Below are 27,833 nucleotides of genomic sequence, written 5' to 3'. Positions count from 1 at the left end.
TCCTCCATGATGCCTGGCTAATTTTTTGTATTTTTAGCAGAGACGGGGTTTCACTGTGTTAGTCAGTATGGTCTTGATCTCCTGACCTCGTGATCCGCCCGCCTCAGCCTCCCCAAGTGCTGGGATTACAGGCGTGAGCCACCGTGCCCTGCCCCTTGTTGTATTTTCGCCACCAACAAAAATAATGGTGCTAAGCTTAAATGTTTTTTCTTTTCTTTTCTTTTTTTTTTGAGACTGTAACCATCCAATGAGTTCTCCTTGCCTGCTGCCTAGACAGAGCCAATTTATCAAGACGGGAATTGCAATAGAGAGTTTAATTCTTGCAGAGTTGGCTGTGTGGGAGACCAGAGTTTTATTACTCGAATCAGTTTCCCCGAAATGTCAGGGAGTGTGGTTTTTAAGGATAATTTGGTGGGTAGGGGATCAGAAAGTGGGGAGGTGCTGATTAGTTCGGTTAGAGTTGAAATCAAAGGGAGTCGAAGCTGTCCTCCTATGCTGTCAGTTCCTGGGTTGGGGCCACAAGACCAGATGAGCCAGTTTATTGATCTGAGTGATGCTAGTGGAATCATCGAGTACAGGGTCTGCAAAATATCTCAACCACTGATTTTAGGTTTTACAATAGTGATGTTATCCCCAGGAGCAATTTGAGGAGGTTCAGAATCTGGCAGCCTTCAGATGCATGACTCCTAAATCATAATTTCTATGTTGTAGCTAATTTGTTAGTCCTGCAAAGGCAGTCTAATCCCCAGGCATGAAGGGGGATTCTTTTGGGAAAGTGCTGTTATCATCTTTGTTTCAAAGTTAAACTATAAACTAAGGTCCTCCCAAGGTTAGATTGGCCTATGCCCAGGAATAAACAAGGACAGCTTGGAGGTTAGAAGCAAGATGGAGTTGGTTAGGTCAGATCTCTTTCACTGCAATGATTTTCTCTTTAAAATTTTTGCAGAGGTGGTTTCAAGACAGGATCTTGCTCTGTTGCCCAGGCTGGAGTGCAGTGGCATGATCATAGCTCACTGTAATCTCAAACTCCTGGGCTCAAGCAGTCATCCCACCCCAGCCTCCCAAGTAGCTGGGACTACAGGTGTTCACCACCGTGTCCAGCTAATTTTTAAATTTTTTCTTTTGTAGAGTTGAAGGTCTCACTGTGTTGCCAGGGCTAGTCTTAAACTCCCGGGTTCAAATGATCCTCCTGCCTCAGCCTCCCAAAGTGCTGAGGTATGAGCCACTGTGACTGGCCTTTTCTTTCTTCTAATGTTATTACAGATTTCTGCCCTCTAGGGACTGAGTGGTGATTTTGGTTCATTTATTCATGAAGACATAATAGAATCAAAATTAGACCAATGCAGTTATAGAAATACCAGGGCTATAAGTGGTTACAACCTCTTTCTTAAAAAGCAGAAGGTATCCTTTTCAAATTTTTATTTAGAAAATTTATTTTATTTAAAAAGTATACATATATGTCCCAAGATAAAAAGTTCTAAACATAGATTTAAAAAGAGAATAATGGAAAAAAATATAAATATTTTCTGTTCCTATTTATATCTTTTGTGCATTTATTGTCTTTTCTAAGGTTGGTATTTTTCTTTGTTTTGCAATTTGATCCATACTTAAAGTAAAAAAAATTTAAATATTATAGAAAGGTATAAAGCAAAAAGTAAAAATTCCCTTCACTCCATCTTCTCCTCAGATATTGGTGACATCTCCTCTCAAACTTTCAACCACATAGATACATTTTTGTTTACAAACCAGAAAGCCATTAACACTAACTCTTTAAAGGCTGCAGCTGAGTTGGTGAGATGAAGAATTATGTAGATTAAGGCTGCTGTCTCCCTGTAGAATTTTTTGAGGGATTCCACTTTTTTTTAAAGCACATCCTTCCTGTTCCGCTCACTGAAGCTGCCCCATTTGTCTCATCTTGCTTTTAACTATTAGGCCTGTTTGGCAGAGGCAATATACATTTTTAAAAATTTAAGATGTTTAAAATGCCATTAGCCATTAGCACCTGGAATTCGAGGCAGAACGGCATGAGGCAGGCAGCCTTTCTTGCCATAATCCCAGTTTTGACAAGCCTCAAAAACACTGTGTACAATATTTAAGACACAAATTCATTAGGTATGGTCTCAGGACAGCCTGCTCTTATTTAATACTTGTGCGCTTGTGGTTTTGCACAATGGATGGGTACTAGAGTTTGCCTTGGATACTTGGTGTTGATTAGATTGTTCTGAAATTTGGTTATGCTTAGTCAAAAAATTCTGTTTATTGTTCTTCAGCAAGAATAGATGTAACCACTTTAAAAATAGTTACATTGTTTTCCAGATTAAGTAAATATCTCAATTAGGAGAGTACATAATTTTATTTTTAGTTGTAGTTTTTGAGATGGAGTCTCACTGTCGCCCAGGCTGGAGTGCAGTGGTGTGATGTCGGCTCACTGCAATCTCCGCCTCCCAGGTTCAAGCGATTCTCCTGCCTCAGCCTCCTGAGTAGCTGGGATTACAGGCAAATGCCACCATGCCCAGCTACTTTTTGTATTTTTAGTAGAGATGGAGTTTCACCATGTTGGCCAGGCTGGTCTCAAACTCCTGACCTCAAAAGATCCGTCCACCTCGGCCTGCCAAAGTGCTGGGATTACAGCCATGAGCCACTGCAACTGGCATATTTTTAAATTGGGATATGAGTACATATTTTTAAATTGGGAATGAGGATAACTCTGGTTTTAGAGCATGTGCTTTAGTGAACTGAACCTTGGACTGATGGTTACAAGGAGTATGTAATGAACTTTCAGGCTATGAGTCCTAAATCCTGACCCTGTCCTAAAAGAAAGAGGGAATTTCCAAAGTCTTTATCTTAGCAATGACACCCACTGAAATAGAAAAGTGGTGGAGCGAGGAATGGATGCTTGCCTTTGTTCTTGGCCTGTTATTAGTGAATCCCAAGATAGCAGGCTTCCTGAAGATTGTTGTAGAGGTTTTCAGTGTTTTCAAGGATCCCCTTTTCAACTTGAAAATAATGAACACTCTTCACCTGACTACAGTTATCTTTTACCTATCCGATATAGAGATAATGAATGATGCCTAAAGCGTACATTCATCTATGTTAATAACTCTATTGTCTTTGATGGGTATACAACTCAGATAGATTTGGAATTACTACCTTAAGGCACAATTTCTCCTTAATGTTGTCTCAGGCTTTGGCAAAATTTAGTTTAAAGGACACGAGTAGTGCTTTAAAAAATATTCCCTCCACAGTCTCCATGCCACCTTTAATAACAGAGTCATTCTCTTCTTCCTTAAATATCCTTATCAGACCTTCTAAAAGGAAGCTGTTATTAATGAAAGCGAAAAGCAGCTTGTAAGAGGAGAAATTATGCAGTGACAGGGGGGGAAAATCCCTGAACAAATATTTTCTCTTCATAATTGGAAGTGGAAGAGAAAAAGTGAATGGGGATAGAAATAAACCAATAAAATATGTAAACTAATAAATATGTAAACAGTTTTGCAGAGGCTGATTTATATTTTAGCAAGCCTCTCTATTTGCTATGATCCCCAAGTTTTCAGAGAAACTATAATGCTGATAATACCAGTTTTTACTCACAAGATATTAATATCCAATGATATTTGGTAATGCTTGTTCAAATACAGGTCAAACATCCCTCATTCAAAAATCCAAAATCTGAAATACTCCAAAATGCAAAACTTTTTGAGTGCTGACAACACCACATGGGTCGCTAAGATAGTGACACCTTTGCTTTCTGACAGTTCAATGTATACAAACTTTGTTTCATGCACAAATTATTAAAAATATTATATAAAATTCCCTTCAGGGTATGTGAACAAGGTATATATGAAACATAAATGCATTTTGTGTTTAGACTTGGATCTCATCCCCAAGATATCTCATTATGTATATGCAAATATCCCCAAATCTGAAAAAATCTGAAACCTGGAACACTCCTGGTCCTAAGCATTTCAGATAAGGGATACTCAACCAGTAGTGCTACATCCATCTATATATACAAAGCCACCAGGAGAACCAGTCCACTTGGTAAAGTCTTCTAAAGCTGTCCTTCACAGCTTAGATTCGATCTTTCCTTGAAGATGTAGCCAGGATACACAGGAGTGTGAATCTGGGCTGATTCAAAGCTCTTCTCTCGAAGGCTTTTTCCTGTGGCACTGGCAGATGGCTGTGTTATCTTCTGGCTGAGGAACAAGTTCCATTCCATCACGTACTTCGGGTTTGCTGGACTGGCGCTCGGCATATTTCTGAAATGTGGGTTTAAAGGGAACTGAAAGGTTAGTTCACACTTCATTCTGTTGACTCCCCCACCCACTCCCATCCGCAGTCACGCCATCTTTTCTAGTTGCTCTGTGTCTTCAGACTAAAACCAAAGGTCTGGTTTATTCCAGTCCTAAAGTTACATTTTAACTTTAGCTATCACAGGCACTAGTGATAATTCATAATCTAGCAAGAAACCCCAATCCACAATTTCATGTGTTGGTTGGAAGCCTCTACAAAAGGGCTTAACAACAGACCTTATAAAAGGCCTGAAAGAAACAGCAGCTTGCATTTATCTTACACTTGTTAATGAATAATTAACTTTGTTGAATACTCAAGCCAGCAAACAAACAAGATAACCATCTGAAAAGTTGGCAGTCTCACACATCCTTTCCTTTAGGCCTATAGTCACACACATTTTTGAATGGCAACAGGTCTGTGGAGTGTTCCTCCACTGTGGCCCTGAGTGAAATATTTCTATAAATGAAGTTGGGTGTTTTGTTTTGTTTTGTTTTGTTTTTGAGACACCGTCGGCCGGGCGCAGTGGCTCAAGCCTGTAATCCCAGCACTTTGGGAGGCCGAGACGGGCGGATCACGAGGTCAGGAGATCGAGACCATCCTGGCTAACACGGTGAAACCCCGTCTCTATTAAGAAATACAAAAAACTAGCCGGGTGAGGTGGCGGGCACCTGTAGTCCCAGCTACTCGGGAGGCTGAGGCTGGAGAATGGCGTGAACCCGGGAGGCGGAGCTTGCAGTGAGCTGAGATCTGGCCACTGCACTCCAGCCTGGGCGACAGAGCGGGACTCCGTCTCAAAAAAAAAAAACAATTAAAGCTAGACCAACAGAGGGGACAGACCAATTTAAGGGAAGGAAGGGCTGCTTCTAGTAAATAGTGTAACTTATCATTTTTATTTTTCTATGAAAATGAAAATATAAGAGGGTAGTATCCACAAGCATCTAGGGAAATTTACTTTTATTATGCCTACAGGAAAATAAATTTAGGTTAAAAACAAGAACATAATTTCCTTTTTTTAATCCTTCCTGTCTAGATTTTTCTGAGTAAAACTTAAGGTAGTTACTCAAAAGACCAATCCTCGGATTCCCAGTAAACACTGTAATTCAGGATTCAGCCCTAAGGTGTTAGAACTGTTATACATATTTTTCATTAGTTTGTTTGCTATAGCAAGCTAAATATTTGCATTCTGCCTTGTACTGTAAAAGGCATGAATCTTAAGTATCACGGAGAATAAGGAGGCCACATTTTAACTAAAAAGGGATGTTAATGATCTCCAGTCCAACCGTCTTGTTTTCCAGATAAAGAAAAATGTTTTTCTCTGAGGTTCCAGAACACCTACACTAGGAATTCAATAAAGCATTTAATAAAAGAGAGCACTGAGAAGATGGGAGGAGCTGCTAATCTATATTTGTGAGGGCTCCCAGCATCATTTTTCATAATATGGAATAAAGATGAAAATATGGAGGCCACATCTGGGCATGGTGGCTCACACCTGTATCCCAGCACTTCAGGAGGCCAAGACAGGCAGATCACCTGAGGTCAGGAGTTCAAGACCAGCCTGGTCAACATGGTGAAACTCCGTTTCTACTAAAAATACAAAAATTAGCTGGGCATGGTATCGTGTGCCTGTAATTCCAGCTACTTGGGAGTCTGAGGCTCCCAAGAATTGCTTGAACCTGGAAGGCAGAGGCTGCAGTGAGCTGAGATTGAGACACCGCACTCCAGCCTGGGTGACAGAGTGAGACTTTGTCTCAAAAAAACCAAAAAATATATAAACAAAAAACAAAAAAATGGGGCCACCAAATGAAGACTTAGCACCATCTTTCCCTAGGCAAGAGACTTGGCTTAGCCAGCCGGTCCATAGGCTGACTCTGAGCCCTTCAGGAAGCCAGGCAGGAAGTGTACAGGCCAAGCGGGTAGTCTGAGGACACCTGACCCAGCAGTGTGGACGGACACTCTGAACTGACCTGCAGTACTTGGTAATAGTAGCAGTAAAGCCTGTGTGGCTGTAGTAGGTCCCTAGCCATCAACTGTCCTTCTTTTGCAATCTTCTTGGCTTCTTCATCATTTTCCTGAAAGGTTAAAAAAAAAAAAAAAAAAAAAATGAAAATTACTACTAAGACCCACAAAGAGAGGGTTAAGTGTTAGGTGGGACAGATGTGGGGTTGAAAGTGAACAGCATGGGAAAGACAGAACATAATGGAATTATAACTTAAGAATGAGGCTACAGGGGCCAGGTGTGGTGGCTCACGCCTGTAATCCCAGTACTTTGGGGGCCCGAAGCTAGAGGATCACTTAAAGTCAGGAGTTCGAGATCAGTCTGGCCAACATGGTGAAACCCCATCTCTACTAAAAATACAAAAATTAGCTGGGTGTAGTGGCAGGCACCTGTAATCCTAGCTACTCAGGAGGCTGAGGCACGAGATTCCTTGAACCCGGGAGGCGGAGGTTGCAGTGAGTGGAGATCGTGCCACTGCATACCAGTCTGGGTGACAGAGTGAGACTCTGTCTCAAAAATAAATAAACAAACTAACAAATAAATAAATAATGAGGCTACGGGAAGAGAGTATTTTCCTAGACATCTCTGTTAAAAGAAATGATCACATGTTTGGCCCCTTTTCCACAGTACGAGGAAACCACTCCTCCCCACAGTGCAACAACCCACGTGCAGCCCCTATTGTGACCATCTTGGTACTTTCCTGGCCACCCAGGAAGTACTCTTCAGCTTCCTCATCTGTCCCACCAGCCTATTTCCTCTCTACACGATAGTAGAATGAATACGTTTTCATGTTATAATACCTTTTAAAAGCTCCATGCAAATATGCAGTCAAAGCCAAAAAGTTGTGTTATAAAATGGTAGCTATAAAAGACTGTATTGCTTTTGTAACCAAAAAATTCAGTCATTAGTACCCACAGGCTGTTCATTCAGTACCAGAAATAGTCAGCCTTCCTAATTATACTTTTGGAAAATGGTTAATCTTCTACCATGCTGTCCGCAGGTAAGCCATTTGCGAGCAACTGAGGCTTTTACGAAGGGTCACAAAAGTGATTCTGCCTCAGGCATCCGATTATTTCCATAACCATATATTGTTTCTTAGAAACTTAGTATAAAATCTCATAATGGAAGGGTACATTTTTGTAGTTTTATAATAAAATGCAACAGTTTTTTTAATACTTTTACTTTTAAAAAAGGAATTCCTATTTTATGGGAAACGTGATTCTTGCGTTATATATCACACATTCATTAAGAATTTGTGCCTTTTTTCTAACTGGGGATAAGAAAAGAGTACTGTAATTGCCTGAGATGTTTTCTTGTTCATAAAGCACCTTAACTCTGGTCTTTCAATCAGTAATCTGCATTTTGTATGTTCTTGTTTATATGTGTAAACATAGCATTTAGAAAATCTGTATTTTATATAAGGCTGGACTTCAAATCTTCTGAAAATCTTCAAAAATGTTGATAGAGGGTATGCAAAATGATTCTGATGCTGATTCTTTAGATATTTCAAGGGAACAGCAATTTCAGAAAATAATATTTCTTTTCATTCCATTATGTCAAATCAAATTGTGTTGTGATGGAACTCATCTAACTAACACTGGTAAATTTGTTATTGCTTAAAGAAATAAAAATTGCTGGAAGCATACCTTAGCCCATTTAACTTTCTCTAATAAATCACTCAGATTTCTTTTAATTGGAACGTAATGCTTCCAAGGTTCTAGTGCCATGTAGAAATGTTCATAATATGGCGAGTCCTGCTTTAAAACCAGACTGTCGCCCAGCATGAGATATGGATATCTGTAAGCAGCCACGGTCCCATCCACATTTACTTGATACTTGTACTGGAAGATGAAAAACAAACATAAACAAACTTTCAGTAGTAGTCATTTGCTTCACTTCTGCTTCTCATCAACACCGTAATACCAACTACAGAGGAATTATTTTCCAACTTTGGTGTTTAAAAGTTTTATTTTATAACTTACATCTTCTCTTTGTATAAAAATCACAAGCAGTCTTTCTCAGATTAATTTTAAGAAATATATTGTTTAAAGCTAAGATGCAAAATTTTTGGAAAAGGAGTGAAGACCTATTTCAATCATGTCTCTGTAATATGGAATCCAGATTTCCGGATTTCAGGTAGGAAAACTATTTTTTCTTTTTAAATTTTAATTAATTAGTTTGTTTTTTGTTTTTTTTTTTTTTTTTTTTGAGACAGTGTATTGCTCTGTCACCCAGGCTGGAGTGTAGTGGTGTGATCTTGGCTCACTGCAACCTCCGCCTCCTGGGTTTACACAATTCTGGTGCCTCAGCCTCCTGAGTAGCTGGGATTACAGGCACCCACCATTGCAGTCAGCTAATTTTTTTCCTATGTTTAGTAGAGACAGGGTTTCCCCATGTTGGCCAGGCTGGTCTCAAACTCGTGACCTCAGATGATCCGCCCGCCTCAGCATCCCAAAGTGCTGGGATTATAGCCATGAGCCACTACGCCCAGCCGGGAAAACTATTTACAAAATTCTTAAAGCTGAATACTGATAACAACGAACACTTTCATTTATTCATTATTTCATCTGTTCCTTATATGCAGTCTGTGAAACAGGCAGGCATTGTCTTTACTTTACAGTTTTAGAGCTGAGGAGACAGAAACCTGGAGACGTTTAAGGACTTGGGCAATGCTGGCAACACAGTAGGAAAGCTGTCTGCATATTTGTTGGGTTAATATACTTTCTTTTCCATTTCAAATGCAGTTTTCATAGGCATTAAACCTCATTCAATTATAATAATCTGAAGCAGGTATTATTAACCCCTTCTTTTTGTTTTTACAATTGAGAAAACTGGTATTCAGAGACATGTATAAACCTCATTCTCTGAGTCCAAATCCCCTGTTCTACTCATTATCTGGGATGAAGAGGACACACTCCCAGATTTGGTAAATAATTTTTTCTCAAATAATTGGTACAAGGAGTTTTTGAGCCCATCACATTGTTCACATCTCTCCTCTGGGCCTCGTGATAATGTTCTGAAGGAGTAGGTAGGCATCACATGGGTTTAAAGACCAAGGTGCCAAGACAGGAAGGTCCCATAGTTGGTAGCAGAGGCAGGATAGAAGCAGGCCTTGAACCCTAATCCCAACTCCCACTTTACATATATGGAATTTATACTTTTTCTATTTACAAAAGACATTTGAGATCACTTTATGTAAAAGGTATATAAATTCCCAGTTTATTAAAGCAAATACAAAAAAAAAAAAAGAAAGAAAAAAATGACATAAATACACCAAAATCCCAGGTTAATCCTTGTACTATATTTTGAGAATTAAGTACAGTTCTGAGTTATTTGGTAAACTTAACAATGAAAGAAGGAAACCACAATGAATTTTGTAATTCCTGATATCTATTAAGAAAGTGTGAACATGTGTGTCAGTTCACAAGACAGGAGAAATTTGCTGAAGCTCACCTATTTTGGTAGACTTTTAATACAAAATTTTATCACTTCATATCCATAGAAGAAGACTCAAATGCATACCTTAAAGAAATCAAAGAAACCCATCAACTTGGCTTTTCCAAGCTCCTTTTCTTTCTCTTGGAAAAAGAAATATCCTGTAATTCCTGCATCTAGTAGCTGAGGATTTTCTTTGGACAGCTGTACCAACTGAAGCCTCTCCTCTCGGCTGTCTCTACCTCTGAAGAAAGCTCTCTCTGTTTTATTGATCCAGGAAGGCCCTACAAGTTTGAAGCCATTAAAAAATTATGATTATGAATTTGACATTTTAATATGGTAAGCATAATCCTCTTTAATCTACTGTTGTCATTTAAGATGTTAAAGCTCTTTTATCATCAACTCATCTTCTAAAGTAGATGCTATTTCAAATAAAATATGGGATTGAGTCTCAATTTGCCAGAAGAACTTTCAAGTTTAGATTTTCAAAAAAATAGTCCTTTTATTTGCTGTATTATATAAAAGAAGGCTCTAATTTCATCTATTTGTCTGCTAGTGAAAGCTCATGCAAGTATTGGTATATTCTGTTACATAATACTAGGAAATACCTGAAATAATGTCAGACCATGTTCAAAGCAAAAAGAGATTCAGTGACTTGGCCCACTCACAAAGGCATTAGCTTCTTCCATTTTCTGTGTTTCACAATAAAATGTGAGCTAGGTCTTTGTTCTTACATAGGGTAACCAGAAAAAACTAAATAACTGAGTAACATCCACAAATCTTTAATCCCTAGGTTGGTCAGAATTTTGAATACAAGAAAGACTTTTTCTAATATGCTACTGAATGCAAACATATATGTATAACCCACTCTCTAAGCTTTTTCTTCATTAATTAGCCTTGCATTTCCCTGAATACCTGTATTTCCCTGAATAGAGAGGAGATCATTTGTAACACCCCGCATGGCTTCAAGCGTGGAGTGGGTGATGTCATAGGTTGGGAGGACAACATCTCTTGAATCCAGAGAGCCACACCATGAAATGATAGGTATGGGGCTGGGGGTTCCATTGACTTTTCGATGCTCCAAGGGCCAATCTCCAAGATTAACATAAAATTCTAAATCTGGGAGAAGGACCTAAATAAATATATAAACAAACATCAGTGCTGGGAAGATCTCAGTCTTTGGTACTAAATACAATAGTTCTTTGGTTTTCTTACATATTCTGACCGGGCTAACCATTCAAAAACAGCAAGAGAAGAGAGAAGAATGCCTGTCAATTTGTCATCTGTGAGGATCCTACATGGCAAATTCACTTAACCAGGAGTCAGCTACCTCTGTCCAGAGGTGCATTTAAAATTCGGTGTTTGAGGCCAGGCGTGGTGGCTCACATCTGCAATCCCAGCACTTTGGGAGGTCGAGGCAGGTGGATCACTTGAGATCAGCAGTCTGAGAACAGTCTGGCCAACATGGTGAAATCCCATTTCTACTAAAATTACAAAAATTAGCCAGACTGGTGGCAGACACCTGTAATCCCAGCTACTTGGGAGGCTGAGGCAGGAGAATCGCTTGAACCTGGGAGGTAGAGGTTGCAGTGAGTCGAGATCATGTCACTGCACTCCAGCCTGGGCAACAGAGTGAGACTCCCTCTCAAAACGACAACAAAAACAACAACAACAACAAAAAAACAAACAAAAAAATGAAATAAAATAAAATGTAGTGTTAGAGAAGTGGAAATTGTATAGAAAGGTATGAATGAGTGGCTTCGAGAACCCTCTCTGACAGCTGCCTAAGAGAATCTACAAAGTTATAACCAAACCCTTGTTTTCCTTCACTGTTCTCCCTCTTTACCTCATATGCGCTTGCCTCTGGAACCTGCCACTCAGTTTCCATCTCCACGATCAATGTCTCAGTTTAGGCCCTCATTTCTTGCCTACCTAGATTGTTGCAACAGCTTCCTTACTAGGTGTTCTGATTCTGGGCTCTTCACACTGTAATCTGCTCTCCACAGGGCTGCTCAGATTTCCAAAACTAAAATTAATTCCAAAACTAACATTTCTAAAATAACTTGGTTAATGTCACTACCAAGCTCAACAGAACCTTAAGCCTATGGCACGAGATCTCAACTCTCTGGCTGGCATTCAAGGCCTCACTATCTTGTTCCAGCTTGGCTATAAGCCTCATGTTTCATCTGCCCACATACCAGGAAACCTCAGGCTACTCTCTGAAAATGCCATCCACCTCAACATGTAATTCCCTTCATTTGGAATGTTTTACTTATTTAACTTGGCAGTCTCCTTTCTAATCCTTCAAGCCCAGATCTAACACCACCTCTTCTATGACTCACCCTCCTCCGGCACTTAAACCCGAGGTACTTACTTTTCTTGAGGCCTATCATCATACTGGGATATGATCATTTGTTTGTATTCACATCCCACCCCTACTTCCAAACAACAACAAAAAATTTCCACTAGAGTGGGCTACTCAAAGACTAGGACTGAGTTTCATTTATCTTAGATTTATGTCTTCCCCAGCCACTGGGCAAAGAACAAAAGGAAAGGGTGAGAGATGTGAATATTCACCCTCTTGCTTCCCTGTCATTATTATTATTATGATTATTATTATTATTATTATTTTGAGACAGGGTTTCGCTCTGCCACCCAGGCTGGAGTGCAGTGGTGCGATCTCGGCTCACCACAACCTCTGCCTCTCAGGTTCAAGTGATTCTCGTGCCTCAGCCTCCGGAGTAGCTGGGATTATAGGCATGCGCCACCACGCCTGGCTAATTTTTGTATTTTTAGTAGAGATGGGGTTTCACCATGTTGGCCAGGCTGGTCTCAAACTCCTGACCTCAAATGATTCACCTGCCTCGGCCTCCCAGAGTGCTAGGATGACAGGTGTGAGCCACCGTGCCCAGCCTTCCTGCTATTATTTATAAACTCATTAATAAACTCCACATTGGAAGTACTCACTGTGGAGTAGGGTTTCTCAAGTTCACATTATTGACATTTGGGGTTAGATGATTCTTCGCTATGGAGTTGGGGGGTGCTATCCTTTGCATTGTAGGATGCTTATCCACTAGATGATAATAGCAATCCCTGAGCTGTGACAACCAAAAATGTCTCTAGACATTGGCAAATGTCCTCTGAGGGGCAAAATCATCCCTGGTTAAAATCTACTGCTATGAAACCAGCAACATGGGTTAAAGAGGCAAGAATACAGGGCACAGTTGACTAGTTGTAGCCCAGGAAGAGAGCACTACCTTTAGGAGCAGATGCCCATCATATGCTTGTATCCTCACATTGTGGGCTGGTGGCAGAGGGGTTGGGGACTGCTATTTAAAGTAAGAACTGACTGCAGGCACACAGTCAGCATACTTGGGGAACTGTATAACATATCAGGAAAACTGTGCTTTGGTTTTTGGTTTATAAAAATCCCTTGGCCGGGCGCAGTGGCTCACACCTAGCACTTTGGGAGGCCAAGGTGGGCGGATCACGAGGTCAAGAGTTCGAGACCAGCCTGACCAACATGGTGAAACCCCATCTTTACTAAAAATACAAAAATTAGCCAGGAGTGGCGGTGCACGCCTATAATCCCAGCTACTCGGGAGGCTGAGGCAGGAGAATTGCTTGAACCCAGGAGGCAGAGGTTGCAGTGAGCCGAGATCATGCCACCGCACTCCAGCCTGGGTGACAGAGAGAGACTCCGTCTCAAAACAAACAAACAAACAAACTCCCTTGACAGTCTCTCTGAGTAAGAAAGATAAATATTGCCCACCTCCATCCCTCCACCCTGTATGATCAGAAACAAGGACAAAAGGTAGTTTAAGTTGCTCTGCTTAAGAGGAATTTAGAGTTCTGCAAATGTGGAAAGAGAGGTTGAATAGTAAGATAAGGGGGCATTATTGGGGGATGTGGAGAGCCTGAAAGACAGGGGGCCTAACCACATTAGTGAGAGGCTAAGACCTTAAGGTCAAGGACAGCCACAAGAAATTCCCAGAGGCAAGCATGACTGAGAGTCTGATGAGTACAGAGATGTCTATTTTTAAATATCAGGATTTTTGTTTGTTTGTTTTTTAGTATGTACTGGTGGAAAAAAAAAAAAAAACCTGTTGCTGGTACCCCAAGCTTTGACACAATGTTCCATGCACGCTATCTTCTAGGTATGCTTAGGGTAAAACCAGGAAAATGTGTTCTAAGTTCAAGTCATTTTGAGGTGAAGAGAAGAAAACAGCTGCAGAAGGTGAAATCTAAACAGGAGTGGTATTCAGCAGGAACAGAGAATTTAAAGCGACCTCTCGGTATGGTTGTACATGCCTATAGTCCCAGCTAGGACCAAGGCTGAGGCAGGAGGATGGCTTCAGCCCAAGAATTTGAGACCAGCCTGCACAACACAGCAAGACCCCATCCCTATTTTAAAAAATAAATAAATAAATAAGAGACAGTTCTGTTTGGATACTGTAAATATAGACTATTAAAAAAAAGAAGAAGAAGTAACCTTGTTATAAATGTCTGGAAGCTCAAAGAAACCTTGGGAGTGTCCTGTACGGCATACCTACCTGGAATGGGGGCTCAAGCCACTTTAGTTTATTATATTATATTTATTTATTCGAGATGGAGTCTCACTCTGTCACGCAGGTGGGAGTGCTGTGGCGCAATCTTGACCCACTGCAGCCTCCACCTCCTAGGTTCAAATGATTCTCCTACCTTAGCCTCCTGAGTAGCTGGGATTACAGGTGCCCACCACCACGCCCAGCTAATTTTTGTATTTTTAGTAGAGATGGGGTTTTGCCATGTTGGCCAGGCTGGTCTTGAACTCCTGACCTCCAGTGATCCACCCGCCTCAGCCTCCCAAAGTGCTGTGATTGCAGGTATGAGCCACCATGTCCAGCCTCGAGCCATTTAATTTTAAATCTTACAGGAAAGTGAGATCCACAAAGGTGGAGAACATACGAACACTCAGGTTGCAAATATCTTAGATGCCCATTTCTCAGCCTAAAATCTGTTTCATCCTTTGTCATTATAATTCTAAACATTTAAATGTGTATACCCAAATAATTAAACTGTATTATCAATTCATTCATTCTCCTACCTTTCTTGTCAATGATAACAAAATCTCATCAGAGAACATCTTGAAGTCTGTGTATTTCCCTAAAGATCTCCGGTAAATATGGTTATCGAGAATCGTGTAATGAACAATGGCACCTCTCTCATCCCCAAACCTTTTGGGGACTTCGTTTAGCATTTGCTGGAGATTGATGCTGGGAAAGGAAGCAAAATCTTTTGCGATCTGTGGTTCCTTAGTTGGACAAGAAAGCGTTTTCTGCCAGGCCTGAGGATCTTCCGGACACTCACAGTACTCATGGTACACTGGTCCTAGGGAAGGAAAACATGAACAAGGCCGCACTCCATTAGCAAGCACCACAGCACAGGGAGTCGCTTCTGTCTCTGCTTCTTGGTGAATTCTAAGAATATCCAGAGATAATCTGCCCTAGTCAAATCAGTGGTGTACGTGATTATGTTAGAGTCCTATACTTTTACTTTCCTTTTCACACCACCTTGGATATCACAATTTAGTATATGCCCTCTCCCAATCTAACCTACTCTCGGTCACTTAGCTGATAAATTCATTTCTAGTAAGGTATAAATGGCTGGCAAACATAAAACAACTTACCTTTTAGGAAGGAGAAAAAGAATGTATTAATTTTTAGACATTATGTAAACCAAAAATAAAATTCTAAGCCTCCTAGATCATCCAAATGGATCCCTCCTTTTGGCCAAGGGCATTCCAAAGTTAACCTGAAAAACTAGTTCGGCCATGAAGGGAAAGGGGAGACAGGCATGCCTCATTATACCCTCCTCCCTTTTGGAATTCAGGCCCAGCTGACCAGCATTAACATCAACACAGACCTTGGTGAACTGACTCTTTAAGTCTAATAAGAAACATTTGCAATCTCTTCTCTGTAGCCTGCTACCTGGAAGCCTCATCTGCATGATAAAATCTTGGTTTCCACAAACCCTTATCATAAGCCCAGACATTCCTTTCTATTGATTCTAAGTCTTTAGACAATAACTTAATTTTTTCAACCAACTGCCAATCAGAAAACCTTTGAAACTACCTGTGACCTGGAAGCTACCGTCAACCACTCCCAACCACACCCACCCCTTCCAGTTGTCTCTCCTTTCCAGACCAAACCAATGTACATCTTACATGTATTGATTAATGTCTTATGTCTCCCTAAAATGTATAAAACCAAGTTGTAGCCTGACCACCTTAAGCACATGTTCTCAGGATGTCCTGAGGGTTGTGTCATGGGCCATTGGTCACTGAGTCTGAGAGGTGGGGAACAATAAGGTAAGCCCTACAGTTCCTACAGCCTATTGCTTAAGGGAGCTTCGAGGCTGTAGTGCAGGGTGGGGGACTGTAGGCAAAACCAGGTAGTCTCACTGAGTTGAATATTTGGCTCAGAATAAATCTCTTCAAATATTTTAGAGTTGGACTGTTCTTTCTCTCTTTCTTTCTTTCTTCCTTTCTTTCTTTCCTTCCTCCCCTCCTTCCTCCCTCCTTTCTTTCTTTCTTTCTCTCTCTCTCCCTCCCTCCCTCCCTCTGTTTCTTTCTTTTTCTTTTTTTTTGTGGCAGGGGGACACAGTCCACTCTGGCTGAGACTGGCAGAGTCGCTCAGGCTGGAGTGTAGTGGTGTGATCTCAGCTTACTGCAACCTCCACCTCCCAGGCTCAAGTGATTCTCCTGCCTCAGCCTCCAAGTAACTGGGATTACAGGTGCACACCACCATGTTCGGCTACTTTTTGTATTTTTACTAGAGATAGGGTTTCACCATGTTGGCCAGGCTAGTCTCAAACTTCTGACCTCAAGTGATCCACCTGCCTCAGCCTCCCAAAGTGCTGGGATTACAGGCGTGAGCCACCATGCCTGGCCATAAATTTGACTCTTTGCATTGACAACAAGTAACAGGGACTGATGTACCATCCCACCTGAAACAACCAGAAAATACCCCCACAAAACATATGAAACAATAATTTTTTGTTGTTTTTGTTATTGTTTTTTTGAGATGGAGTCTCACTGTGGTGCCTAGGCTGCAGTGCCGTGGTGTGATCTCGGCTCACTGTAACCTCTGCCTCCTGGGTTCAAGTAATTCTCCTGCCTCGGCCTCCTGAATAGCTAGGATTACAGGCACTCACCAACACACCCAGCTAATTTTTTGTATTTTTAGTAGAGATGGGGTTTTGCCATATTGGCCAGGTTGGTCTTGAACTCCTGATATCAAGTGATCTGCCTGCCTCGGCCTCCCAAAGTGCTGGGATTACAGGTGTGAGTCACCACACTTGGCCTTAAACAATAGTTTTTAAGGCACTAGGTATTAGGCAATGAAGGACAGTGAGTCTGAGAGATGGAGAACAAATAAGGTAAGCCCTATAATTCCTACAGCCTACTGCTTAAGGGAGCTTTGAGGTTGTAGTGCAGGGAGGGGGCCTGTAGGCAAAGGCAGGCAGCCTCACTGAGTTGAAGAGACAGTGCTGACAGTCCAGGGAGACCAAGGCAGCTCTAGACTTTGTAGGACAGAGTATCTAAAAAGGAAGCACTGCACAGAGAGAACATTAGAGATCTGTAGGAGGTCCTCTTCACATATTAAGCAGAACATATGATCAGTGCATATGATCACTGCATGTTGGATGAGTTCTTCCCCTGTACTGGTTCCAAAAATAATACAGTTTAATTATTTAGGTATAACGTCTAAACGTTTAGAATGATAATGACAAAGGATGAAAACAGATTTCAGGCTGAGAAATGGACATCTAAGATATTTGCCACCTGAGTGTTCATATGTTCTTGGGGAAGACAGGGGAAGAACCCATCCAAAATGATCAGAGGGAACAGTACTTACCAGTGGGTACCAGCCAGACTGGAAAGCCTTCTAATTCATAGGGCTTGGGTAAAGTATGCAGAAGGGTATTGCCTCAGTAGCAGGGAATAATTAGCCCTAGACTAAACATGGCAATAGTACCACCTAACAAATTGTAAAAGCAAAGCTTGGAAGGATTAAACTATTTCCCAGTAATGTAACTGCACCCCAGAAACGAGTTCAAGAAGATGAAAAAGCATCAAGAGGTGAAAACTAGACTGTATAGGATTGACAACAGATTGTACATTGCAGAAGAGAATATAATAGAATTTAGAGACAGTAATAGAAACTATACAAAATGAAACAAAGAGAAAAAATAATTTAAAAAATGAAAAGAGTATCGATGAAACATAGGATAGTTTCAAGCCCAATATATGGGTAATTAGTATCCTTGAAGGTAAGGTGGAATGGAACAGAACACATATTTGAAGCAATCATGGCCATAATTTTTCTAAATTTGATGAAATTTAAATCACTTGGATGACTTAAATTCCAAGAAGTTCCACAAATCCAAAACACAGGAAACATTAAGGAAACTGCACCAAGGCACATAATAATCAAACTTCTCAAAAGAACTGATAAAGAAAAAACCTTAAAAGCAACACAGATGAACAAAGATAAGGAAAATGCTAGATTTACTGTTAGAAGCAATGAAAGTGAGAAGACAGTGGAACCGCATCTTCAAAGTCTCAAAAGAAAAAAACCCCATCAACCTATAACTATAACTAGAGACAATGTCTTTTAAAAACAAAGGCAAACTAGGCCGGGCATGGTGGCTCATGCCTGTAATCCCAGCACTTTGGGGAGCTGAGGCAGGAGGATCACTTGAGCACAGGAGCTGGAGATCAGCCTAGGTAACATAACAAGACCCTGCAGAAACAAAAAAATGTTTTGGAGAAACAAAAAAATATTTTTTTAATTAGCTGGGCATGGTGGTGTGTGTCTGCAGTCCTAGCTACTCGAGAGGCTGAGGTAGGAGGTTTGCTTTAAGCAGTTTTTGTTTCCGTTTTATATTTTTTTGAGACAGGGGGTCTCACTCTGTCCCCCAGGCGGGAGTGCAGTGGCACGATCACAGCTTACCGCAGCCTCAACCTCCCTGGGCTCGGGTGATCCTCTTACCTCAGCCCCCTGAGTAGCCGGGACTACAGGTATGTACCACCACACCCAGCTAATTTTTTGTAGAGACAGGTTTTTGCCATGTGGCCTAGCCTGGTCTTGAATTCCTGGGCTCAAGTGATCCCCTGGCCTTGGCCTCCTAAAGTGCTGGGATTATAGGTGTGAGCCACTGCACATAGCCTAGCCCAGCAGTCTGAGGTTGCAGTGAGCTTTTTTTTGAGATGGGAGTCTCGCTCTGTTGCCCAGGCTGGAGTGCAATGACGTGATCTTGGCTCACTGCAACCTCCACCTCCCAGGTTCAAGCGATTCTCCAGCCTCAGCCTCCCGAGTAGCTGGGACTTCAGCATCTGCCACCATCATGCCTGGCTAATTTTTGTATTTTCGGTAGAGACGGGGTTTCACCATGTTGCCCAGGCTGGTCTTGAACTCCTAAGCTCAAGCCATCCGCCCACCTCTGCCTCCCAAAGTGTTGGGATTACAGGTGGGAGCCACTGCGCCCAGCCTGCAGTGAGCTTTGACTGTGCCACTGTACTCCAGCCTGCGCCATAGAGCAAGACCCTGTCTCAAAGTAAACAAAAAACAAATCAAACAAACAAAAGGCAAAATAAAGTTTTTTTAGACATTCAAAAGCCAGAAGAATTCATCACCAGCATTCTCACAGTAAAATAAATATTAATAAAAATCCTTTAGGCAGAAGGCAAATGTTACTAGATGGAAATATGGATCTACACAAAGGAATGAAGAGTTTTGCAAATAGTAACTACACGGATGTTACTATACAAGATTTCTTTTCTTATCATTTAAATCTCTTTACTTAATTTTCTTTCCCTTAAAATTTAAATTGAGCTCCAGGAGGTATGTATACAATGTTTACTCTAACGCACATGACTTTGAGGTCATCAGGTTTAGGCCATTCTGAAAGGCATGGGACCTATACATAAGGCTGACTCTGCAGTATATAATAATCCTTACCTTTCAAAATGTAGGGAGACTGAGCCACATGTTCATCACCATAAAGAACCTCTATCTTCAGCCCTTCATTGACAGTTTCATACATCCGATATCTCATCAAAAATGTTCCATCGTTCCTGTCCAAAGGTTTAGGGACATGTATCCGGACCAACTCTTTGGGTGAAAGAGATTTGACTACTACTTTGAATGGTGTTTGACCTAAAAGGAAAAGAAATATAAACCACTCTACCATGTCATGATTATGATTTACAATTTTATTGGATAGGTGTTATTGGATAACTTAAATATGTTGCTTATTCCTGCAGCATTGGTGGTTTAAAAAACATCATTTACTTTTGGAAGATCTTTGAGGCCAGGAACTATCATGTCTGGTTCATGCATTCTTTTTTTTTTTTTTTTCTTTTTTGAGACAGGGTCTTGCTCTGTCATCCAGGCTGGAGTGCAGAGGTGCAATCCTAGCTCATTACAGCTCCAACCTCCTGGGCTCATGAACCTCCTGCCTCAACCTGCACCAGCCCCATGCATAGGTGGGACTACAGGAGTGTGCCACCATGCCTAGCTAATTTGTTTAATTTTTTGTAGAGATGGTGGGGGGGCGGGATGGGTTGGAGGGGGTCTTGCTATGTTGCCCAGGCTGATCTCAAACTCCTGACCTCAAGCAATCCCCATTGCCTCAGCCTCCCAAAGTGTTGGGATTACAGGCTTGAGCCACAGTGCTTGGTCTGGTTCATGTATTCAAACCACGGATCAGACTCAACATTGATTTAGTGCATGAACAAAAGCAATTCATTTTTTGAAAGCAAATAAAAAATAAACTTTTTGCTTGTTTAGTCTTTCCTCCTTTGGGTAGGATTAAAGCCCAGATAATTAAAAACCCATGGACTCTAAGCATGACAGATTTCTATAGTAATCGAACTTTCTCCTTGTAAAATAAACACAAGCTTTCTTTGTATACCATTTCAGTATCTAATAACCTTCATTTCTGTGAAAATTTCCCCGTTTATTAAGCCCAAATTTCAAGTGGTACTTCTAAGCCCATTTCCTTAGGTAGAGAGAGATTATAGCTAGTTACCAGACTCTTGTACAAGTTCACACACATACACACACATACACATCTTTGCAAATACTAGAGATTACTTCTGAGTCTGTTTGCTCAGCTTGAAATGAAACAGCTACACTCTAATAACCCATTCCACCTTTAAAGTTTTGTGGGGTTTCTGTTCTAGGTAAATAATACCTATTTAACAAACTTTCCCTTTCCTATTTGCTGACATTTTGGCTTTGAAATGATACTGCTGTGATTAATGCTATTGTGGCCAGGAATAAACTTTGAAACTTCTTCCTTCAGAGAGTGCAGTGGATATACCATTTAGATCACCATATCAAAGGGAAATGCTAAAAAAAGTAATGAATCCTCTGAAATCCCCAGTCCTAGCAAACAGAAAATTGTGACCAAAGTTGTTTTTCACTTCACATCTATCATATTATAAAATTTAGAATATTTAAAATATATCTTTTGAGATTACTAAACAAGTTTGTGAAATTCTTAGTTTCTAAATCTAGTAAGTATAAGATCTACTTTCTTTTGATCTTTAAGGGTTTTTTTTGTGAGTTCGCAGAAATGTTTCTCAGTCTCTTCAATTTAGTAATAACAATGTGGTATCTGACATCTTGCTATTAAATATTAATAATTGAGTACCAAACATAAACATTTTAGGGTCCTTGACACAAGTATGATAAAATTATGAAAGAAATCTGCTAACCTAAATGAAGTATAATAAACATGGAAGATGCTATAAAGTGGTAATAATTTAATATGAAATTATTATAAATGTTGGCCAATTACCTGAACTGAATAAATGAAACACATAAATTATTGCTTTGCATTATTTCCCACATGGTTTCAGAAAGGCAACATGGCGCAGCAGATTGAAATCTGGACAGGAAAGTCTGGGAATTGGAAAGCCATTTCCATTGCTCCCTCCCCAAACTGGAAACGTACAAAAAGGTTTTCTTATTTCCTGATCAAATAGTCTTATTCGCCATACATTATTATTTTAAATAAACAAAACAGATATAAGATAAGAATATTATTGACTGTGACTTTTGGGAAAGACATACAGAAAAAAACAACTAGCTCCAAAATCCATCAATTATTTGTAAATTGAAAGTATTAGATAAATAATTATGGTCGCTTCCAGTTGTAATATTTTTTGTCGCTGAAATACCATTTAAAAGTCACATTTCAAAATGTATGCATACAACTATAATATAGCCATTGGAAATATATATTTTAAACATTCAGTTATTTTTTATAGTAATCTTTCATGCCTGTGTCATTGTTGACACGAAATTAATGTTAGAATTAATGCAAGATAATGCTGATCAGGACTGAAATAGAAATAAGGAATCCTAACCTCACAAAAGAGAAAATGAGAAGAGTGAAATTTCTAATTGCTTCAAATGGAAGGAATGAAAATTCTCATTAGCTCTGGGGACTAATATAGTGGGATAGAATTGAGGCTCAGTGGGCAGATCACGAGGTCAGGAGTTTGAGACCAGCCTTACCAACATGGTGAAATTAGGCAAAAATTAGGCGGGCATGGTGGCACACACCTGTAATCCCAGCTACTCAGGAGGCTGAGGCAGGAGACTCACTTGAACCCAGGAGGCGGAGGTTGCAGTGAGCCGAGATTGCACCATGGCACTCCAGCCTGGGCAACAGAGCTAGACTCTGTCTCAAAAAAAAAAAAAAGAATTGAGGCTCAGCTTGAGTTTTCTACTCAATAAATTCAAACTTAAGAAAAATAGCTGACTGGATGAGAATGCAGTGACTATGTAGACAAAAGGAGGCTGGTAGTATCAAAGTGTTACATCATTAGAATCCGAAATCTTGAACATGTTTGATTTGGTAAGAAATCAAATGCATATTTAGAAATTAACTTAGTACTTTTTATGGGCTTGAGACTTTCATACGTATTTTCTGTGTCATTTATTTCCTACAAGAAATTTGAGGTAGGTATCTGTCACTCCCATTTTATAAATCAAGAAACCAATGCTCCAAGAAGTAAAGTAACTTGCCCAAGGTCACATACATAATGAGCAGAGGAGCCAATATTTGAATGTAGCTTTGCAGCAGTCACAGTTGGAGGAATACTTCTGGCACTTTGGATACATTGGAGTCATCTCCTCCTCTGTTGTTTAGGAAGTTCATTAAGGCTCTCTACAGCTGCAACAAAACTGTTGACCCCACATGGTCAAGGGAAACAAAATCCCAGAAGGCCAAGGTATTGTACTATGAGGCTAAATGGAAATCCTCCAAAAATATCTCGCTAGCTGCCAACGATGAACACCCTCCAACATCTTATTGTAAACTGACGCACGACAATCATATTAAGGATGATGTGATAAAACAGAAAAAGCAATGAAGTAGAAGTTCAAAGGGCTGTTCCTCCCTTGGCTCTGACACATTCGCTGTGGAGCCCACCAGGCAAGGCATTTTAGCTTCACTGAGCCCAGTTTCTTATGTGTAAAGACAGTAATATCTATCCTTCCTACCTTACAAGACTATTTTAGAGGACAAATTAAGCAAGGCATAGTACAAAACACTAAAGTGCTACACAACCAGGAGGTAAGATTATTTTATGAAGATATTATTACTGATGAAGACAGAAGACTGAGTAGAAAATAACTATTTATATCCTTCCATCTTGACATATTTCAATCATCCCTCCCTCCACCCCTTCCTTCTTTTCATCTATAATACTCAGCATCTCTGCCAGGCATTGTGCTAGAGGCTGGGAATATAACAGTATCAACAGGTACTGCCTACATTCATAATTGAAGGAAATGTTCAATTTAAGTAAGAGTTTACTGAAAATAAAGATACAGGTTTTTCTCTTCCCCCCATCCAAGGGCAAAGACCTTGTAATTTCAGTCTGTGAACCCCAGTTTGAGATATCCTGCTTGAGATCACTGAAGTTCACAATATTTTTGTTATCTGGGTACTTGGATATATGTAGCATAATAGTGGCATTCAGATAAATTCTACACTTTGAATGGGAGGGATAATAAGGAAAACTCTCTAGTTGTGTACAACAGGCTATAGCTTGAGAAGATTTTTCCTCTTTTCCAATTCATTCTTTTTAGTTCTTTTGTGTGTGTGTGTGTGTGTGTGAGAGAGAGAGAGAGAGAGAGGTGGGGTCTCACTCCGTCACCCAGGTTGGAGCGCAGTGGTGCAATCTCAGCTCAATGCAACCTCGGCCTCCCAGGCTCAAGACATCCTCCCACCTCAGCCTCCCCAGTAGCTGGGACCACAGCTGGGCACCACCACGCCTGGCTGATATTTTGGATGTTTTTGGTTGCCCAGGCTGGTCTCAAATTTGTGAGTTCAGGCAATCTACCTGCCTTGGCCTCCCAAAGTGCTGAGATTACAAGGCATTCAATTGGTTCTTGAAGAGGGAAAGACCTCAGGACTTGGAAGTGAATGTTGGTGGCAGAAATGTAAGAAACTAGTTGGGTGAGTTTTCAAAACTATAGGGGAGCTTTTTAATTGGAAGCCAGAAATCAAGAGGCCTGAAAGGAAACAAAGGGAATCCAAAGGAATGAAAGTAAGGTTGTCCAAAAAGTCTTCATTTTATTTATTTATTTAGAGAAAGGGTCTTGCTCTGTCGCCCAGGCTGGAGTGCAGCAGCACAATCATAATGCTCTGAAACCTTGAGCTCCTGGGCTCAACTGATTCTCCTGCCTCAGCCTCCCAAGTAGGTAATTTCTTAAATTTTTATTTTCAGTAGAGATGGAATCTTGCTATGTTGCCCTGGCTGGGAAGTCTTTCTAAGACTAAAAAAAGGAAAAGTCATAGATCGCAGGGGTAAACCAAGCAGAAACATAAATGTAACTTTCCTTCTGTTAAGATATTTAATAGAGCCGGGCGCGGTGGCTCAAGCCTGTAATCCCAGCACTTTGGGAGGCCGAGGCGGGCAGATCACGAGGTCAGGAGATCGAGACCATCCTGGCTAACACGGTGAAACCCCGTCTCTACTAAAAATACAAAAAATTAGCCGGGCGTGGTGGTGCGCGCCTGTAGTCCCAGCTACTCGGAGGCTGAGGCAGGAGAATGGCGTGAACCCGGGAGGCGGAGCTTGCAGTGAGCCAAGATCGCGCCACTGCAATCCAGCCTGGGCGACAGAGCGAGACTCCGTCTCAAAAACAAACAAACAAACAAAAAAAGATATTTAATAGAAACTGTTTGTAAACTGTTTTTCATTTGTTTAAAGAATATATTTATGTATATATATAATATATATGCATATATAAATGTACACACAACTTTTAAGTCATGTATCATTTGGATCTTAATTGAGAGTCTTTAATATATATCAGAGGTTGGCAAACTATAGCTAATCCAGCTCACTGCTTGTTTTTGTAAATCCTGTAAGCTAACAATGATTCTTATGTTTTCAAAATGGGGACGGGCACGGTGGATTATGCCTGTAATCCCAGCATTTGGGGAGACTGAGGCAAGAGGATCCCTTGAGCCCAGGAATTTGAGGCTGCAGTAGCTATGATTGTATACCACTGCACTCCATCCTGGGTGACAGAGACTCTGTCTCTTAAAAAAAAAAAAAGGGCGGGGGGCGGGTGTGGTAGCTCACTCCTGTAATCCCAGCACTTTGGGAGGCCAAGGCGGGTGGATCATGAGGTCAGGAGATTGAGACCATCCTGGCTAACACGGTGAAACCCCGTCTCTACTAAAAATACAAAAAATTAGCTGGGCGTGGTGGCAGGCGCCTGTAGTCCCAGCTACTCGGGAGGCTGAGGCAAGAGAATGGCGTGAACCCTTGAGGCGGAGCTTGCAGTGAGCTGAGATCGCACCACTGCACTCCAGCCTGGGCGACAGAAAGAGACTCCGTCTCAAAAACAAAAAAAATGTTTCTAACTTGCCACTGACCCATCCACTGCACTCCAGCCTAGGCAATACAGCGAGACTTCGTCTCCAAAAAAAAAAAAAACGGCAGGGGGAGGGTTGGAGAAAAATCAAAAGAATAATATTCTGTAACTTATGGAAAATTATATGAAATTGAAATTTCAGTAGCCATAAAAAGTTTTATTGTAACATAAATGGGTTTGTTATAGGTCCATGGCTACAAAGCAGAGCTGAAAAATGTGAGAGATGATATCACCTACAAAGCCTAAATTATTTACTATTTGGCCCTTTAAAGAAAAAGTTTGTGAAACCCTGATCTACACACATGCGTTTCAGTCAATTCAGTCGGAATTATTTTCCCTAAATGCATATCATGCATATGAAACCAGATGTCTGAGTCTTTAGGGTCTAACTGGTAGACACGGTATCAAAGCAATGCTCAAAGACAACTTCAGGAGTGGTCTGAATCAAATGTAGAACACAAGCCACTGAGGTGGTTAAGGGAGAGGCAGATTCTTGCCTCGGCGCAGATTTCTCCAGTGGCTCTCTTTTATCCAGTTATAAAGTCATTTGCTTGGCATTCAAGACGCTTGAAGACCAGTGGATACAATGAACTAGCCTTTTCTGCTCAGTATCATTAAATTACAGTACTTATTTTCCCGAACACCACGGTCTCTTACGTCTGTGTGCTTTTGCACATGCCGGGGCATCCACCTACATGCCTGCCCACAGCAAACCTTCTCATCCTTCAAGTCTCTGCTCCTGAAACCTTCCTGGACTTCTCCAGTGTCTGGCAGTGCTTCAATGTTGCCACTGCACTCTGTACATACCTTCAATTATCTTGTACAGTGATTAGTTATTTGCATGTCTTTTACCAACAGACTGTAAGAACACAGGGCAGGCATTTTCATCCTTAGAACCCCAGCAGAATTACCAAACGCAGAAGTAGACATCAAAGAAGTATTTATTGAATGAATGAAATTTTAAAAATCATTAAATCCAAAAGTGAGTTATGTTTGGCTCCTAAATTCTCTGCTTTGCCCAACTGTCAAGACCCCCTTACCCCTTTCACAAGCTGGGACACACTTCTGGCAGCTGTGTTCCCAGCAGGACTAGCAGGGGCAGAGGCACTGGGTTATTCTAATTGTCTCTTCGCTGATAAAACAAGGTGCTAGTTGGCCAGAGCCCTAAACTTAGACATACATTAGCAAATCCTGACTGGCAAGAGCGTGAACCAGCAGGACAAGTTTTAAGAAGTTGCAAAGGTAAGACGTGAAGGACAACATGGGAGGAGGACCGGGCAGAAAGGGATTCAGGACGAGATCCATCTCACCCTCGGTGGAGGGAAAACCGAATGATTTCTACTGAGTTTCCCTAGTTTCTGTAATCTGCTTTCAAGAACTCAGAACTAAAAAGGAAACAAAAAACTAACACTTAAACCCCTCCTCCTTCCTACGGCTCTGACATTTCCTCTGCGTAAGAGTTCGTTGCTGCAAACCCATCAGGCCTAAACCATGTAATCCGACGCGATCCGTGGGCTTGATGACTCACCACTGGAAAGCGCTCCCTGCAATCCCTCACAGTTCAGACAGCTAAGTCAGAGATGAAAGCCAACGTGTGACTCACGGCACACTCCTCGTACCGCCCGGGCGCCGTCCATTCGCAACATCAACCCCTGCACATTAAATGCGGAAGCGCCCTTGAAGTTCATTCATTCATTCCATAAACTTTTGTGGTGATTTTTGCCCGCTTTGATTACGGGCGGGAGAAGGGAAGAGGAGCTGACCAGACCCAAAAAGGGGCGACACACGCCGAGGAGGGACGCCACGCAGGCCGCGGGCGGACTCCCGGGCGGCGGGGACGCGCGGGGACCCGGCCGCGGGACGAGGGAGGCCGGCGGCCGGACACTACCTGGGGGCGAGCGAGTGAGGTTCTGGCCCTCCGAGTTGACCGCCTGCAGGTAGAAATAGCGGACCGGCAGGACGACGGCCGCCTGCAGCCCGGGCCCCCACACCAGGCTCCGCGGCGCGCTGACCAGCACCTCCGGGGCCCCCGCGGCCACCAGCAGGGCGAGGCGCAGCTGCAGCAGCAGGGCCCGAGGGAGGCTGCGCATGGTCGGCGGGGCACAACTGTGGTCCGGCTCCGCGGCGGCGAGGAGGGGCCGGGAGGGCCGCGGGCC

The 27,833-nt window shown here is 41.5% G+C and overlaps 1 protein-coding gene across 4 annotated transcripts; it reads right to left on the bottom strand.

Moving 5' to 3' along the window:
- Positions 1 to 1,286: 1,286 nt before the first annotated feature.
- On the bottom strand, positions 1,287 to 27,833 carry POGLUT3 (protein O-glucosyltransferase 3). Of its 4 annotated transcripts, none has more exons than XM_031652995.1 (8): positions 27,566 to 27,828; positions 19,729 to 19,926; positions 14,811 to 15,094; positions 10,640 to 10,856; positions 9,812 to 10,008; positions 7,936 to 8,130; positions 6,258 to 6,362; positions 1,287 to 4,259 (listed from the first exon to the last, which is right to left on the bottom strand). In XM_031652995.1, the coding sequence occupies exons 1-8, from the start codon at positions 27,765 to 27,767 to the stop codon at positions 4,134 to 4,136; spliced, it is 1,524 nt and encodes a 507-aa protein (XP_031508855.1). In that variant the 5' UTR covers positions 27,768 to 27,828; the 3' UTR covers positions 1,287 to 4,133. The 4 variants fall into 4 exon arrangements, with proteins under 4 accessions (XP_031508855.1, XP_031508856.1, XP_031508857.1 ...); XM_031652997.1 differs by lacking the exon at positions 27,566 to 27,828 and adding an exon at positions 27,206 to 27,512 and having other exon boundaries at positions 1,423 to 4,259; XM_031652996.1 differs by lacking the exon at positions 7,936 to 8,130 and having other exon boundaries at positions 27,566 to 27,829.

Source organism: Papio anubis, chromosome 12 (assembly GCF_008728515.1).
Source record: "Papio anubis isolate 15944 chromosome 12, Panubis1.0, whole genome shotgun sequence".
Classification (NCBI taxonomy): domain Eukaryota; kingdom Metazoa; phylum Chordata; class Mammalia; order Primates; family Cercopithecidae; genus Papio; species Papio anubis.
Note: the sequence above shows the minus strand (reverse complement) of the source record. Positions and strands in the feature narration are given on the sequence as shown.